The following is a 16,649-nucleotide window of genomic DNA, read 5'->3' as shown; positions in this document are numbered from 1 at the left end:
AAGACCGTTTGCTTCCTTTTTAAAGATTCTGTGGCCTTGACCTTACATGCAATGATACACACTCAGGCAAATATGCCAAAATTCAAAGAAATTGTAATGTCTTCCCACGTTTTATCCTCAAGGTCCAAATTATGACAGAATCGCCTATTCAGTTTCATTGTCTCCCACGTTCATTTTATCACCCTCTCCAAAAGGCGACTCACCTGCCTAACTAGCTTCACAGTCCTCAGAAAGATGAATTCTCAGAATAGGTAAATATGCATTTAGCTGCAGACCCTATGTCAGGACTGAAAGCCAATCTCCCACCCCTCTCTAGAAGTTAGCAGTACTCGTGGTCGTGACATGGGGTGAGTGCCTCAAAGTACACAAAAAGCTTTCCTCTTCACATGCCCCTTTCCTGGTTTTCTTATTGTAGATGTGCAGTAACTGATCATGAGGAAGGAAATGATCAGAGTTTCCAAAGGGCTGAGGAAGGATTTGAACCTGGCTTTGGATCACTGCCCTTAGCCTAAGTAGATCCCAGGTTTTCAGAGTCCTTTGAGGGGATTTTTTGTGAGAAAGGAGGAGGATTTCAGAGCTAATGAGCCACCGGGGCCTTACCCTGAAAGCATAGGCAATAGGCTGAATCAGGAACAAAGGTCATAAAAGGAAAAATAGGGGTCAAGGTTGGGTGGCTTTTTTGGCTCTTGTAATTATGCCTTTTTCCTAAAGCTTTCATCCTTCTGGAGAGAAGGCAGCAAGACTAAGTGCTTGTTCATTAGGTGTTTTCAGAGGGAATTTTGGCGGTAGCAGACTCTCCCGCCTCACCAGACGCCTAGTGATTCTTTTTTCTGGAGAAAGAACAAAACATTGGCAGAAGCTTGAACAGCATCTGGCAAAAATGAAGGGACGCGAACACAGAATGTGGAAGAACATCCACCCCAGCTCTGGGCTTCATATTTGCAGACCCAAAATAAGCCAACGGCGAGTTATTTTGGGGCTGTTGAGAACCTCTGAAGTTGCCAGCTATCACAAATTGTGTCAGCGATCGAAGGAGGGAAGCTGGGGTTTTCCCCACATTTGGAAGGGGGGCAGGGAGTGCAGCGAGGAGCGGCCCCCCCACCCCGACAGGCCCTGAGTGTTGCCAATGTTTTGACCATCGGCACAGAGCTCTCCTTTAATAACATTTGCTTAATGCTTTACTTAATTAACACTTAACCTTCTCTTTCCCTTTTCAACCCTTTTTCTCCTCCCTTCGCTATATTCCCACGTAACTTAAAAAAAAAAAAAACAAAAACCTCAATATCAAAGCAGGCAATGCATGTGTGGCTATGCCTCACAAAATAGGTCGGATTATTGAGGGGAGTCCTGCTGACCGATGTGGCAAGCTGAAAGTGGGAGACCGGATCCTGGCAGTGAATGGATGTTCCATCACCAACAAGTCCCATTCAGACATTGTCAACCTAATCAAGGAAGCAGGAAACACAGTTACCCTCCGCATCATTCCTGGGGATGGTAAAGTATAACTCTTGTGTCTCTCATTCTCTCCCGAGCTCTTCCTGGGTCTCTCTCTCTCTCTTTTTTCTCTGTCTCCCTCTCATCAGGATCCATGTCACTGAAGAATGTTGCTTTAGAGGCAGGCTTACCCATCCGTAACCGAGCATACCCATCCTATGGATGTAAGCCGTCCTTACCAACCCTTACCTCCCCCTCCCCTTTACCTAATCCTCTTTCCCTGTGACCCTGTCTTGCTGCAGATACAAACATTACAGAAAATCTTAACTTTCCGCATTTTATTTTGGTTTTGGTACCCTTGTCCTTACAATGATAGAGTGGTTTGAATACAGGTGGTATAAGATCCTCTGATGTTCTATCTGGAAATGATTAAAGATTTTTTTTTTAAAATCACTAAAATTTAACTGTATGATGGGTGCCTGACTGGCTCAGTCAGTAGAGCATGCGACTCTTGATCTCAGGATCGTGAGTTCAAGCCTTACCTTGGGTGTGGAGCCTACTTAAAATGAAATTAAATTAATCAAATCAAATCAAATTTTTAAACTAAAATTTAACTATGATATGGTAACATCACAAAACCTACACAATGACAATTCAGAGCCAATACTTTTTTTTTTTCCAGAATAAGTGAATATATGAAAGGTTTCTGTTGAATAAAGAGATCCTTAGGGTTTGTGCTTACTTGGTTTGTCTAATTTTTGCATGTGGTTAGAGAAAGAATAAAACCTCTTTTTTGATAGGTTATATCTACATTAAACTAGGCCTATTCTTGTTTGTTAGTTTGCTTGATTATTTGATTGGTTAAATTCAAATCTTGTTTCTTTTACACCATTGGTGATTCTGCCCCCTAGGGGACATTTGGCCTTGTCTGGGGTGGGTGCTAATGGCATTTAGTGGGTAAAGGCCAGGGATGCTTCCAGACATCCTACAGTATACCGGATAGCCCCCCCACAATGTAAAGTTATACAGCAGAAAATATCAATATTCGTTATTCATATCTTTTTTTAAGATTTATTTATCTTAGAGGGAGCGAGTGCAAGAGTGCATGGGAGGAGCAGGGGTCCGAAGGAGAGGGGGAATGAGAATCCTGAGTAGACTGCGCTGAGCACGGAGCTGAAACAGGATCTGATCTCCCGATCCTGAGATCATGACCTGAGCCACAATCAAGAGCTGATGCTTAACCGAGCGAGCCACCCAGGCGCCCCACTCATTATTCATATTTAATAAAAATGAAGTTGATACACTGATGTCACTAAGTATAGATTCTTCAGAGAATTAAGTCCTGAATACTGACTTCATGTTAAGCAGACTTTGCCTTTGGGAGGAAAGTGATACTTGTCTCAAATGTTTCAATGTCTTTTTTGTTTGTTATAACTATACATGTTATAAAATAAAATACGTATTCTCAAAGTCAGTATTTCTCAAGAAGAAAATGTGGTTTAACGAGATAGTGTGATAAAAATTCTATGTCCTTGGGGCGCCTGGGTGGCTCAGTCGTTAAGCATCTGCCTTCGGCTCAGGTCATGATCCCGGAGTCCTGGGATTGAGCCCCGCATCAGGCTCCCTGCCCGGCGGGGAGTCGGCTCCTCCCTCTCCCTCTGCTCCTCCGCCTTGCTCGTGCTTGCTCTTTTGAATCCCTCAAATAAATAAATAAAATCTTTAAAAAAAAATTCTATGGCCTTGATCGTAAAATAAAATCAGAGATTTTATCTGAAAATAATTCATCAAATGAGTATTTTTTATAATTGTTTAGAAAGTGATCCCTATTCGTTTCAAATTCAAGTGGTGTAAACTGAGCCTCTCAGAAAAAAAATAAATCGTAAACCAAACAATAAATACTTGAAAATTGTCGGTTCCAAAACCAGAGAATTTTCTCTGAGCCAAAATACCCCATACCAAATGTGGAGGAAAAAAGAGCTCCTTGATTGCTGGTCTACTTCACCCTACCTCAGATGCATGGTTAGTAATTTACCATGTGGTTTGGAGTCCATTCCACCAGCTCACCACTCTGAAAGGCAAATTACAATTTAGGAATGTGGTCACAGGATGATAGAACATAGGTTCCTAATGGAAAGGATGAAGGAAGCCAGAAAAATTAAGTGAGAAGTGGTTGAGAGAGCCAAATGTAGTATATAAATTTAGACACATCTATCTACATGCTGTAAAGAGATTTCAAAAAACTAATCCAGAAGAAGGCAACACAGGCATTGAACTTGCTTTGTCTATATCGGTCAGTCTTAATGTGGGAAGGATAATGTCCAAAGATGGAAGGAAGGAAAGAATGTACTCCTTGAGGGAAGGGCTTAGAAAAAGAGTTTGAAATCAGGAAAGATACAAATATGCAGAATCCAACTTATGCTACTGTGCACATACTAGGTATTGACTTAATTTAATAAAGTGCAATGGAAAAGTTTTAGAAAATCTGAACACCAAAATATGCAGTGCGAGGTGAATTACCCAGTAGCAGTTGTCAATAAAAAGGCAATTTTTTTTAAATTTCAGTACTTAGAAAATATAAAATTCAGGTAGACACATCACATACTCTCTTGACTAGAAGAAAGTAAACATGACAGCTAATTCAATGTAGTTGAGGACCGATGTGCTGCCCAGGATGTGATTTCATCCCAAGGTACTGCAGCCGTTCATTGCCATGATAATAAGATTCTTCATCAATTACTTTGTAAATTTTGGAAGCCAGGTAAAGGAAATCAGTTCTGACAGAGGGTGGATTTCTGATGCTTATCTTTTTAATGGGGCCAAAAATGGCCATCTTGGAAATTAAAATTGATGCAGGGGAGTCGGATTTCTGGAGAACTGTTGGAACAATCCAAGAGAAGTTTGCAAACACCTAGAAGACAGAGTGGCCATTAATGAAGGTCTGATGAAGAGAGACACATGGCAGATCACTTGCTCTCTGCGAAGGTGTGTTAGACGTGGAGAACTGTAGAATAAAAGGGAGTGTATGTTAGGGACCTCTGCTCTCCTTCAAACCTTTCACACGAATGGTCAATTCATCAAGTAGCCCAAGACAGTGTTTGTGTTGTGGTCCTTGTGAGGAGACTGAAGTTCTTAGAAACCCATGTTATCCAGAGTACTGTTGTCAGAAACCCTGGGAGGCACTTCAAGGAGATGGGAAAACGTGCTCTTTTTTGGGCAGTGCTCGGAACCCACTCCGGATCCACTTGTTTCCCTAGCTCCTGCTGCCTGATTCTTTTTTCTTGTCATTGCTCACCTGGTACTTTTTCCAACTTACTTATCTCTGTACTTTCCCTAACTCTGCTTCTCCATTTTTCTGTGCCCTCCCTGGCTCCCCATTAGCTTCCTTCAACCAAGACCAGGAAACATGACTTTCCTTTATTTGGCTTACTCTGTTCCTAGAAGGCCTGCCTTCACAGGTCTTGGACAGGCCTCGATCAGGGGGTCCTCTCCATCTCTGCTTTTACTGTCTTTGGGACTAGAGTGGGAGGTGCAGTGGGGGCAGGACATTTTCTCCTATGAGATATGGGCAAAGCATAATAAATACGTAAGGGCAGCACAGAAAGGCCCAGAGAATAGATGAACATACTGAATCTGAACTTGAAATTTGACAGGTCAGACACACATGTTTCCTACCACTTGCCTTCTATAGAAATAGTCTGTGAAATCTGGGTGGGAATGAGACTTTAATCAGAAAGAGCAGACCCTTGGCTTATTCAAACTGACACAGAACTGTCAGTATGAGTCAAGTTCTAGATAATGAAAATACTTATAAACTTAATAAATTACTTAAGTCTTAAATTTGTACTTCAGATCACTCTGATTCAAAGTATTTGTTATATAGTAGGTAAGGGCATGGCAACCCAGACATTGCCATTTCCTTGGCAAAGGCATAGAATAGTATAAGTATCTTAATAGAAGGCTCTGTGGATATGGTAGCTAGCAAAGGGATAGGGCAAAAGGAACAGGGTTGCAACCATAACACGTTTTAAGTCTCCCAAAGTTTCGAATATTTATGGCATTCAAATTTTCAAACACTTCCTTTAGATATTTATTACATGTGTGTTTATGTATTCAAATATTTATGAAAGGAATGATTGTATCCTCTGTTCATTTGTTTGGCTTTGTAGTGTGGATTCCGTAAGGGATGCTAAAGGTATTAACATGAGGGCTAGGTTGGAATTGTGATCACTTGTCAGGGAGCTATTGAAACCCAGGGTAGAAGTTCCTGTCAGAAGTTAGTGCCCTGATTTAGCCCCACACCGTGACAGTACCTTGAGAGCCAGGATATGCTTTGCTTGAGACACGATTGCTATGGAAAGTGTAGTAATATTCATTTTCATTCCTCTGGGAGAGCTAAAGTTGGTGTAAACACTGTTTAATAAAGGATGTAGGATACTTTCTGGAATTTATCATAAAAATAGCTAATCTGTTCATCTATCTTTGAGTTTTAAAAGTCAAATACATTGACATTCATTCATAATACTGTGCTGGAGTAGGCTCTTTTATCAGGCCCTTGTTATATGAGGCAAGTTTTATTTTAGGATGGAGCTACAGATTTGTGATAATGGCCTTCATCTCTGTATTTTATAAAAAGCTAGAGAGAATTTCAACACAAAAAGTCTTGGTTTAATTCTAAATGAAGACTTAAAAGTTTAATAAAATAAGTATATCTTTATTGATATTTAGAAAGCATCCTGGAAATCCAGGGTATGCTGAAAATTATTTAAGTGCTTAGAAAATGGCTCATGAAATCTAGAGTCAGAGCAGGGTATTTTGCTTTTTAATTAAGCTATGATAGTTGGTGGTATTTATGTAGTAAAATAAAGGCACTGCTTATTTGAAAGGAACATACCAATTAGGTATGATTTCCTTGATACCAACACATAATTCCCTTGTAAATGGAAATAAGACTCTGGATGACTTTGGACATGTTACCTGCCTTTCCTTAGCCTAAATGTCTCCATCTGTAAAATGGGAGAATAATTGCACCAATTTCATCGAGTTGGAAGAATTAAATAGTGCATGTGGATCAAGCTTGGCACTTCGTAAATAATCAAGAAACGGTGGTTGTTCATAGATTAAGAAATACAGCGGTAGGAGGAAAATTCAGTGAGCTCAAATAATCATTTGCATAAAAATGTTAATTTTTTAAATGCTTAAAGTTAATCTTCAATGCAAAACAGATTTGCGTATAAATATGCAGAAAATAGCAAATGAAGGATAGGAGGCAGATCAATAAAAGAATTCTATTTATATGTGTATTGAGTGATTATCTGTCATATCTCATCAAATCATGGAAGCGCAGAAATTAAAAAAAAAAAAAAACTTTCAGAATGAGATCTGATCTGCCTTGAAAAACCCTGGCTACCAAAAACACACAAGAACTCGAAAGGGGAACTCCTGCACAATTCAGTAATTATAATCACTTTAATTATAAGGAAATGTTCTTTTTGGTATCCTGATTATGATTTCCCCATGGCCCGAACAATCTTGTGATTTCCCAGAGAGTCTCCATAAAATTAATTACAGTGAGCAATATGAATTTTTTTTAAAGGACCAATACATGGGTTGATGAAAATTCTGGTGAATCATATCGATAGGCAGTGCAGTCTCTTAGTCCATTGTTCTGACACAGTGGGTGTACTTTATGGAAAATCACATAGATTTATCAACTTGGTTGTGCCAGTTAACTACACCCATAAAAATGCACTAATAATACGGTTTTAATATTGTGATAACAGTAATCAACACATGCTCCCAATAAAAAATGTGCTAATCATCTTTTGTATGGTTTTTATGTGCCAGGCACTATCCCAAACACTTTGCTCTCAGATAATCTTTACATGAATTTTCTTAGATACTCCTGTTGTCCCGCATGTACAGAAGAGAAAACTGACTCATAGAAAGTTTAAGTGACTTTGCATAAGTCCCAGCCAGGAAATTGTAGAGCTGGGGGGTGCACATAGCCAGACATTCTGAGCCTGGAATCTGACCTCCTAGTAGGACTTTATGCTAAGCTGCCTCCGGTGAAGCTTGAGAAGCACCACCTCCCCTGCTCAGGGGATTGCAAGGTATATTGGCATAGTAAAGGTTCTGAGGACGCTCAGAGGCAAAACAAAATACAGATACACAAAAACACTTCCCTCTATTTCACCCATTATTTCTCATCCTTAATTGACCACAGGTTCTTCTCCCTCAGAATCTGTAGGTTTAAACAGACAATGGGAAACTTGTCCTAAAGATGAATTGGATTCACTTTATAGTTTACTTGATCTAGTTACATTTTCTTCTTAAACTTGTGCCTTAGCTCTCAGCATCATGGGCTTTATAGGTGGAATATAGACTGTTAAAATCATAATTCCAACTTTCCCATTTTGCAGAGAGTTTAAGTTCCCATGATAATAAATCAAAAGTAGAAGTGGTAGCAAGGGCCATAGCTACAATAAAGGTGTATTGGGTGCTTACTGTATGTCAGGTACTGTACTAGGCTTTCCATACAATTTTTTGTGTGTTTTTTTATTATTATGTTATGTTAATCACCATACATTACATCATTAGTTTTTGATGTAGTGTTCCATGACCCAATGCTCCATGCAGTATGTGCCCTCTTTAATACCCATCACCAGACTAACCCATCCCCCCACCCCCAAGCTTTCCATATACTTTCATCAAAGAGCAGAGTTATGTTATCATCCCCTTCTATCAGATGAGGGAAATAAGGCATACAGCTAACGAGTGGGGGAAGGGGGATTGGATCTCAAGCCTGTGATTTTAACTGTGTAATGAAATAAAATAATAGGAAGCCAGACCCAAGCTGAAATAATATCCTTAGGAAATTAAAATGGAAGACCACAAGTAATTGGCATTTCTGGGATGTCCTGTCACCCAGGACTACAGTGGAGAAGAGATGTAGTCCAGGTATCCCAGGTGAGACTACTTAACACATTTTCCCATAGAAACTTTGTTATACATTATGGATGGATATATGTAATCTGCAAGCATTAGGATGCCTACTCTGAACCACAGGACTCCTAGAAACTTATAGACTTCATTGCACACTATGAATTAAATAGGCATTCATAGGCTAATCTTAGAACCTAATGACCATATTTAGTATTTTCTTGATGAGAAAATATATGCCAAGTTCCAAATAGTCGACCTAAAAAATAAATACTAAAAGAGCAACTTCCTCATAGCTGCTTGCTATCTGCCTTGATCTTAATGGAGAAATAATTAGTAAAAGACTATATAACCATTACTATATAAGTGATTACATTTTAATATATGCATGTTGGTATGCAGTCTATAGGGCATGCTCATTACATTAGGGTGGCTTCATAATTTATACAACTTATGTTTATAAACTCTGGCTCTAACTAATGCAAGTTTAGAAATTAATCTTTCCTCAGTGATACTAGAGGAGATCTGTGAAGAACTCCACATTTTCAGTTGTTTTTCATTAAAAGCAATGGGGAAGAAGGTAGATGTGTGTGCGTGTAGTTAACAAGATGTTAGCACACTTCTGATTTTAATATTCACCTGAGGAAATCAAGCAGACTCACTAAATATTGCTGGTAAATTGCAGGAAACATTAGTCTGTAACATTCTGGGGAGAAGAGCAGCACCGGTGGGCAATGTTTTGACACGGGAGTGCCATTTTTAAGTGTCAGGGAGGGAGGGAGAGGGGGAGAGACACCTCCTCCCTTGGCTACAATTCTAGAGTAGCATGTTGTGGGGCAAACTCTTTAGTTCATCTGTGGGGATATCATTTGGGAGGAGGGTAATGGGGACATACATGCCTCATATCACAGAAGATCTTAGAATGATTCGTTTAAGTCTTCGTAGTTTAGAAGTTCATGTCAGAACTGCTTCAAACAGTGACAGAGAAACTAGACTTGTCATTCATATATGGCACTTCTGCATCCCTCCTGGTTTGATGATCTCTTCTCCAGGGCCCTCATTCTGTTATGCTCTGTCTCTCCCTGCAGAGTCTTCAAATGCTACTTTGCTGACCAATGCAGAGAAGATTGCCACCATCACCACCACACACACCCCTTCTCAGCAAGGGGCCCAGGAGACCAGGTCAGACATAGCTTTAGTTGCTTTTGTTAGGTTTAAGGGAAAAAATTAACTCCTGGCCTGATGATACTCATCCTTGATTCTTTTTTTCCTATTTCCCCATGGTTTGCTTTTACATTTATTTCTCTCACTTTGGCAGGAATACCACCAAACCAAAGCCAGAATCTCAGTTTGAGTTCAAAGCACCCCAGGCAACACAGGTGAGAGCCATTCTTCTTTTTTCTCTGTTTGCTTTGTACATTTCCTTCCAACTTTCTGAAGCTGTTTTTATGAGATCTTTTATAAGATACCCTCAATTAAAATAACCTTTTGTGAGAGGATGTACTAAATATGTACTCAAATTTAATTGTCTAGGAAATGACATTTTATTTTACTACCTTTGAAAAATATTCCTAGATATCCTTTTTAGGTGGGAAAAAACAAACAAAATAAAAAAAAACCATAATTGTCTCAGGGACTGGCCATCAGAGAAAGAGCAAAATTGCTAATATCTACTCACGGTATTCATAACTGTGTTTATGCCAAGAAAATGTCTTTTTTTGTTAAGGTGTTTCTCAGCCTTGTGAATTTCAGGTGAGACCCATAGAGCTAACTGCCCGTCCCACAGGGTAGGAAGAGGGGATGCACAAACATGCAGGTGAAGCAAATATGGGAAAAGCAGATATGGTTGAGCAGGTTCATTTTGACTGGCCTTCTTAGAGCCTTCAGCAATCCATTCATGCTTCTCAGCCAGGGTAGCAGCCACTCCCCAGATGTGAGGAGGTCGTTGTTGGTGTCCTAGTGATAGACTCTGCTGCCGTTTTCCAGGCGTGGGGCACGGAGGGTGAACATCCAGCACTGTGCAGGATGGTATTGTGTAATGACTTTCCCTGCCACAAATACGATCTGTGGCCTCCCTGATTAAATTTTAATATATCCATGTTGAGGTGCAGGCTACAGGCACTCTCATGAATGTTTTCAGATTCTGCATCTGCAAACTTCTAAGATGAATGAATATTAATAAACAATTGAGAATCACCAAGAGAAGGATAGAGACCATGCCTTTTTGTCAAATCACATGACAGAGAATATTTGGAAAGAGGTGGGAAGAAATATGGGCAGATATACGCTCACCCCCAAATGATTACATTTTGGTTTTTCTAAATAGGAGCAAGATTTTTACACTGTGGAACTGGAAAGAGGAGCCAAGGGATTTGGCTTTAGTCTTCGAGGGGGCCGAGAATATAACATGGACCTCTATGTTTTGCGCTTAGCAGAGGATGGTCCAGCAGAAAGGTGTGGAAAGATGAGGGTAAGTAGGAAGACGGGTCTGGACAAATAAGTCATCTGCAGCGACTTTTTGACATGACGCAGCTAGAACCTTCTTGTTCCTGAGAACTGCATTTTCTACTGTTTTCAGGACACTAAATGCACGACTCCCACTCCGTAAATCTCTCCCTAAAGCATAGTTGGTGGTAGCTGCTCAAGTTAGGTGAGCCCTTTTAACTCTTCAGGGTGGAATGAAGGATTGAAATGACTTACAAATTTATTGAAATAAATACTTTCTCAATCCCAGTCCCATAGTTCTTATACTTAATCTCATAAGGCAGGCACATCACCTCACAGGAAATCCTAGGTATACCAGGATGCTTACAGAGCAGGGAAGGCGTGTAGTCCTGTAGGTTCTGGGTGATGAGCTCCATTCAGTCTCCAGCTAGTCACCAGCTGTGTTACCTGAGCCTCAGGAGCAGGTCAGCTCTGCCCCAGCAAAGGGCCAGCAGCTCCATGGCATGAATATTCCTGGTTGCTCTGTAGTAGTCGAACCTGCAAATTTCAAATATACAAATGCCAAAAAGATCACTCTGTTCTCTTTAGATATCTCATATCTGTTACTATGCATGCATATGTCACTTCCCTGGGGGGATCAGGTGGTTTAAAAAAAAAAAAATCATGTCATTATAGAGAAGTCACTTAGATTGAGGCATATGCATAGGGAGCAATTTGCTACAAAAGAAAAAAATCAAGACAGCCAGAACAAGAAAGGAAAAAAGCACATGGAATTGGTCCAGAGCAAAGAGGGGATAAAATAGTGACCAAGGGTAGGGAACTTAATATTTGTATGTAAGGCATAATATTGCTTTTTAAGTTTTTTCAGGTTGAATTTTTTAAAAAAGATTTATCTATCTATCTATCTATTTATTGAGAGAGAAAGAGCTGGGGAGGGGCAGAGGGAGAGAATCTCAAGCAGACTCTCTGCTGAGCACGGAGCCCAACACAGGGCTTGATTCCCGTGACCCTGAGATCATGACCTGAGCTGAAATTGAGAGTCAGACACTTAATCGACTGAGCCACCCAGGCGCCCCCAGATTGAATTTTTAATGAGTGGGTTTTTTTTAGTTGAGAAAGTAGACCATGAAAATGGCTATAGAAAATTAGTGAAAAGTGGTACATATTTTAAAATATAGTTTCTAAAGTCAAACCATATTACCAATTTCTTGTATATTCTTTTGTGCATATATATGTACAATTTGTGCACATAGGAATAGAGACACTATATACGGCTTTTGTTTAAATTTTAAACACATGGGGTATGCTTTTCCATGTCCTTGCTTACTGAAAAAGGTTTCTGATTGAACGAACTGTCATTATCATGCTATTTCGTATTATGCTGTATAGTTCACAGGACACATTTACGTGTCTTATCCAATTTGGTCCTCACACCTTGGTAGGGATGGGTTGTTAACATCCCCTTTTATGGATGAGAAAGTGAGTTCCAGGAAGTTAAAGGATTTGAGCAAGATTAGTTAGCTAATAAGTGACAGGACTCAAATTTAAGGCTTTAATCTCCAAAGCCAGTGCTTTTCCTCTTCTGCCTTCTGGAAAATAAGCTCCCTGAGCGTATTTTATCTCCAGTGCCCTATAATAGTAGCTGACACATAGTAAATGCCACATCTGTGTATCAGTCAGGGTTGTGGTCTCATCAGAAAACTCACCCGGGGAGGGACACCTGGGTGGCTCAGTCGGTTGGACGACTGCCTTCGGCTCGGGTCGTGATCCCAGGGTCCTGGGATCAAGTCCCGCATCGGGCTCCTTGCTCGGCGGGGAGCCTGTTCTCCCTCTGCCTGCTGTTCCCCCTGCTCATTCTCTCTTTCTCTCTCTCTGACAAATAAGTAAAATCTTAAAAAAAAAAAAAAAAAGAAAAGAAAGAAAGCTCACCTGGGGAAGCATTTGCTTCTAAGCTCACTCACAGGGTTGTTGGCTGGATTCGTTGCCTCTTGGGCAGTTGGGCCTAGCTCTCCCTCATTTCCTTATCATGAACTCTGTGGGGCAGCTCACCACATGCATCAGAGTGAACAAATGAGACAATAAAAGAGGGGCACATAAGACAGAAGCCAAAATTATTTTGTAACCTTATCTTTGAGCTGACATCCCTTCCCATTTGCCAGAAGCAGGTCACTAATTCCAGCCCACATTTGAAGGGAAGGAGATTACACAGGATATGAATGTAGGGAGGAAAGGATTGACGGGGTGGGGGAGGCATCCTAGAAACTGCCTACCACATCTTCTTTTCCTGAACAATTAATATTCCCTTTACTGCTTCATCTTTTTTTCCCTTAGCACTTAACACTTTCCAACATACACATATGTCTCTAATTTTGTTGTTAATTGTCTTCCATTAGCATGTCATCTCCATGAGGGCAGGAATTTTTTTTGTTTCCTTACCTGCTGAATCCTAAGCAACAGGAGATTTTCTGGAATATACTCAATAAATAGTAAATCACTCAATGAAAGAATTTTAAAGCATAAAGCACCTTGATAGCTGGTCAGACCCTTTGTGACATTATCACTCTTGTCTCTTGCTTTGGCAGATTGGTGATGAAATTTTAGAGATCAATGGCGAGACCACCAAAAACATGAAGCATTCTCGGGCTATAGAACTGATTAAGAATGGCGGCCGCAGGGTGCGTCTGTTTCTGAAGCGGGGAGACGGCTCAGTACCAGAATATGGTGGGTCAAACTATGAAAACCTTCCTTCCTTCCCTGGCATGACTCCATGAATTTGTCTCCAGAACTGCAGCAGGAAAGTCTTTTTGTTTTCCCCCTATTCACCAGTGTCTCACCAGCCTTTCGCACCATGTGATTATTTGCCTCGCTTGTTCTGAAATCTCTACACATTTCATCCTTTTGCTTGCTTATGTGGACCGGGGCGTGGCCTAAGACAAGATCTCGATAGCCCCCTTTCTGATAAGCAGAGAGAACATTTTGTCTAGTCCAACCAAGAGCAAAGGAATGTTTGTTGGAACTGTGCCAAACTGTTTCTCAGATCCAATTGTTAGCACAAACTGACTATACTCCTTTTCAGAAGCAGGAAAGCAGGTTTCCTGAATGATATGTTGAGGCACAATTCTCCTTTATTTTTTTCTTTTTTTTTTTGATTCCTTGATGTTTTTACATAAGAGGTGTGAAATTTTTGAGATGATTTGGGGGCCTTGCTCACCTCCTTTATGCTCTGTATATGACACTTCTGCATATCCCCCTTGCTGGTCCCTCTCCCCAGTCAGACCACCTGAGCCCACTACTATAAGACAAACAAAACTGTTGATATATTAGCCATATGTTTTTAGATGAAAAAGGATGAAATAGATTCCCAGTGCTCATCATGAGGGAAACATGTTACTATACCTTTCCTATGGGGAAAGCCAGGTTATACATAGAGTTCCTTTGTCATATGTGTAGACATGATTTGAGTAAACAGCAATGATCTTTACCTAGCGTAGTCTTCTGATGGCAAAATATTGTATATTAAATGATTATGTCCTATTCATTTGAGAGTCTTGTTTAAAATTTAAAAAGAAAAAAAAAAAAAAGCTATGCCCTAGATGTAGGGCTTTTCTTCCCAACCAAAGGTCTACAGAAGTTTCTATAGAAACTGTGATTGAATGGTCCCCATATACGTTGGTCCCCTTTATTAGGGATTGATCTGTTATCACTCTTTTCTGAAAGTCATTCTGCATAATTCCCAGTTGCATTTTGGGCTTGATGAGATCCTTAATTCAGATGCAGCTCACAGAGAAGGATAACCCCTTTAAAGGACAGCCTTCCCAGGTGTTGGGCACTCATATACAGGTGTAAAATACAAGGGGCCCGAGGTGGGGGGAGGGAGGCCATCAGATGAGGCCCCTTTAGACATGGCAACCACAGGGGAGGTGTTTTGATGTTGAGATGCCACAGCTGTGCACTGTACTGAATCTCTGACCATAGGTGTATCAATGCCACTGAAACTGTGTAACATTGTCTCCCTTTTCTGTCTCCCCTATGCTTCTGTTGGATGTGATATTTCATTTGAGAATCATCGTCAGTAACCTGTGTACCTTCTCAAAACCTATGTCTGTTGCACTGAGGATGAAAATCCAGCACTAACAAATGTTCTTTGGGCTAAAAATAAAGATCCTTTAAATACTCGCTTTTTCCAAGAAGGCTTGAACATGCCAGAGTTGTGCTGCTGTAATGTGTCCCTGTGTCACTTGGACTGAATCTCTCTAATTCTATCGATTAGAGTCACAAATGGGTTATAATATGTTAAGTTCCAATATTTTTCTGACTTGATTGGAACCTGCTTCTCTGTGAGGCTATTTTTGTAATGAGTTTTTTGTACTTAATTTAACTGCCGCGGTCTTCAAGGGTGGGGGAGGGAGGGAACTTCGGTCCTTTGTTGTTTATTGTTAATGCTCTCCTAGGCCAGCTTGTCATTGTTCCAGTTGTTTGAAAAAAAAAAGAAAAAAGGGTGCATCCATTGTCTGGGTTCTTGAGTCACCTTATATGGCTGTCTAAAAAATGTCACTGTTCTGATTGCGGTCTCTGCAGCCTTATTTGAGTTTTGCCTTAGATTGTCTAACTGGACAAATAAACTCTCTTTGCCCTATGTTAACAAATGCAGATTTTTTTTTCTTTCCTCTTTGTTATAGGGAATCTAAATGTTGAACTTTTCTCTTTCTCTCTTTCTCTTTCTCTCTGACTGTTCTTGGTGCTGGGCCCTTCCCTTCTACAGCGATGATACCTCCTAATCTCGCTGCATGTATGAGAAATGAAAAGCTCGGGGAGGCTTGCTTCTACCTTATGGGCCATAATCAAACTACGGTTTGTAGCTCAATCAATACTAGGTGTTTCTGTGCTGTGGCCTAATTTCCTCATTGCTTCTGCTTAGTTCTATTTTGATATGTTTGGCAATTCATTCTGAACACCCTGCGTTCTTTGAATTGTAAGTACACCACCGACCCTACTGAAATCTTCCTGTCCCTTATCTTAAAAGTAGGTGTAAGAAACCCCGAGGTTAGGTTTGTGAGAGCGATCTAAGCACCTATCCTTACCCAAAGCTTAAAACGACTTTGTAAGCCCCTGTTTGTGTTAATTCTAGGACCCAGCATTCAGAAAGAGCAAACTTCCCATCACAGAGCCCTCCCCTAGGTCGGTAAGGCTTTGATAGACAGAAAGGTGACATGTCCTACCTCGCTATCCTTTGGGAAACTACAGCCCATGGGCCAAATCTTGTCCGCAGCCTGTTTTTCTTAGTAAAGTTTTATTGGCACATGACCACGCCCATTTCTTTTATGAATTGTCTACAGCTGCTTTTACACTCTTCTCCAGTTAAGTACCTCTCACAAACTACACAGCTGGCAAAGCCAGAAATGTTTACTCTTTGGCCCTTTACAGAAAGTTTACAAACCCTGCTCTAGGCTATCTTCGTGTTTTTATTAAAACCCCACCCTGGGTTTTGGGAGATCATTCATGAAACAGATTGTTTAATGTTGACCTTGTTGCCTCATGAAAGATCCTTAAAGAGTTCCTGTGATTCCTTCATCTCTGTGACTGTCACCCTGGTTCACTCGGCAGCACATCATTTCAGGTGTCTTGCCGGGAATCGTGTAATGTGTCTAACTGACTGGGCTTAGCTGCAGCAAGAGCATCCCTGCTTTGAAAAGCGCTGTCATAATGTCAGGGTGCTACCTAAAACATTGGCCATGTCATTTCAAATAGTTTAATAATAAATAGGACCCCCCCCCACCATGGGCTGCTCTGCTTTTAAATCTATAGATATCTTGATGTTGTAAGAAGCAGTG

The 16,649-nt window shown here is 40.5% G+C and overlaps 1 protein-coding gene across 14 annotated transcripts in view; it reads left to right on the top strand.

Moving 5' to 3' along the window:
* The window catches only part of MAGI1 (membrane associated guanylate kinase, WW and PDZ domain containing 1), a 615,875-nt gene that overhangs the window by 594,642 nt on the left and 4,584 nt on the right, over positions 1-16,649 (top strand). For 5 of the 14 annotated variants that reach the window (XM_073901515.1, XM_073901509.1, XM_025885554.2 and 2 more), the window contains 5 exons: positions 1,291-1,494; positions 9,462-9,555; positions 9,692-9,752; positions 10,700-10,843; positions 13,401-13,539. In XM_073901515.1, coding sequence (XP_073757616.1) covers positions 1,291-1,494; positions 9,462-9,555; positions 9,692-9,752; positions 10,700-10,843; positions 13,401-13,539 — 642 coding nt within the window. Of the gene's footprint in view, positions 1-1,290; positions 1,495-9,461; positions 9,556-9,691; positions 9,753-10,699; positions 10,844-13,400; positions 13,540-15,580; positions 15,670-16,649 lie in introns of all 14 variants that reach the window. The other 9 variants (XM_073901510.1, XM_025885552.2, XM_073901506.1 and 6 more) reach the window with 5 other exon arrangements.

This window comes from Callorhinus ursinus, unplaced genomic scaffold (genome assembly GCF_003265705.2).
Source record: "Callorhinus ursinus isolate GAN/ISIS: 27379988/994484 unplaced genomic scaffold, GSC_fseal_2.0 scaffold15, whole genome shotgun sequence".
In the NCBI taxonomy this organism is placed as follows: Eukaryota; Metazoa; Chordata; class Mammalia; order Carnivora; family Otariidae; genus Callorhinus; species Callorhinus ursinus.
This window is presented reverse-complemented; position numbering and strand designations above follow the sequence as displayed.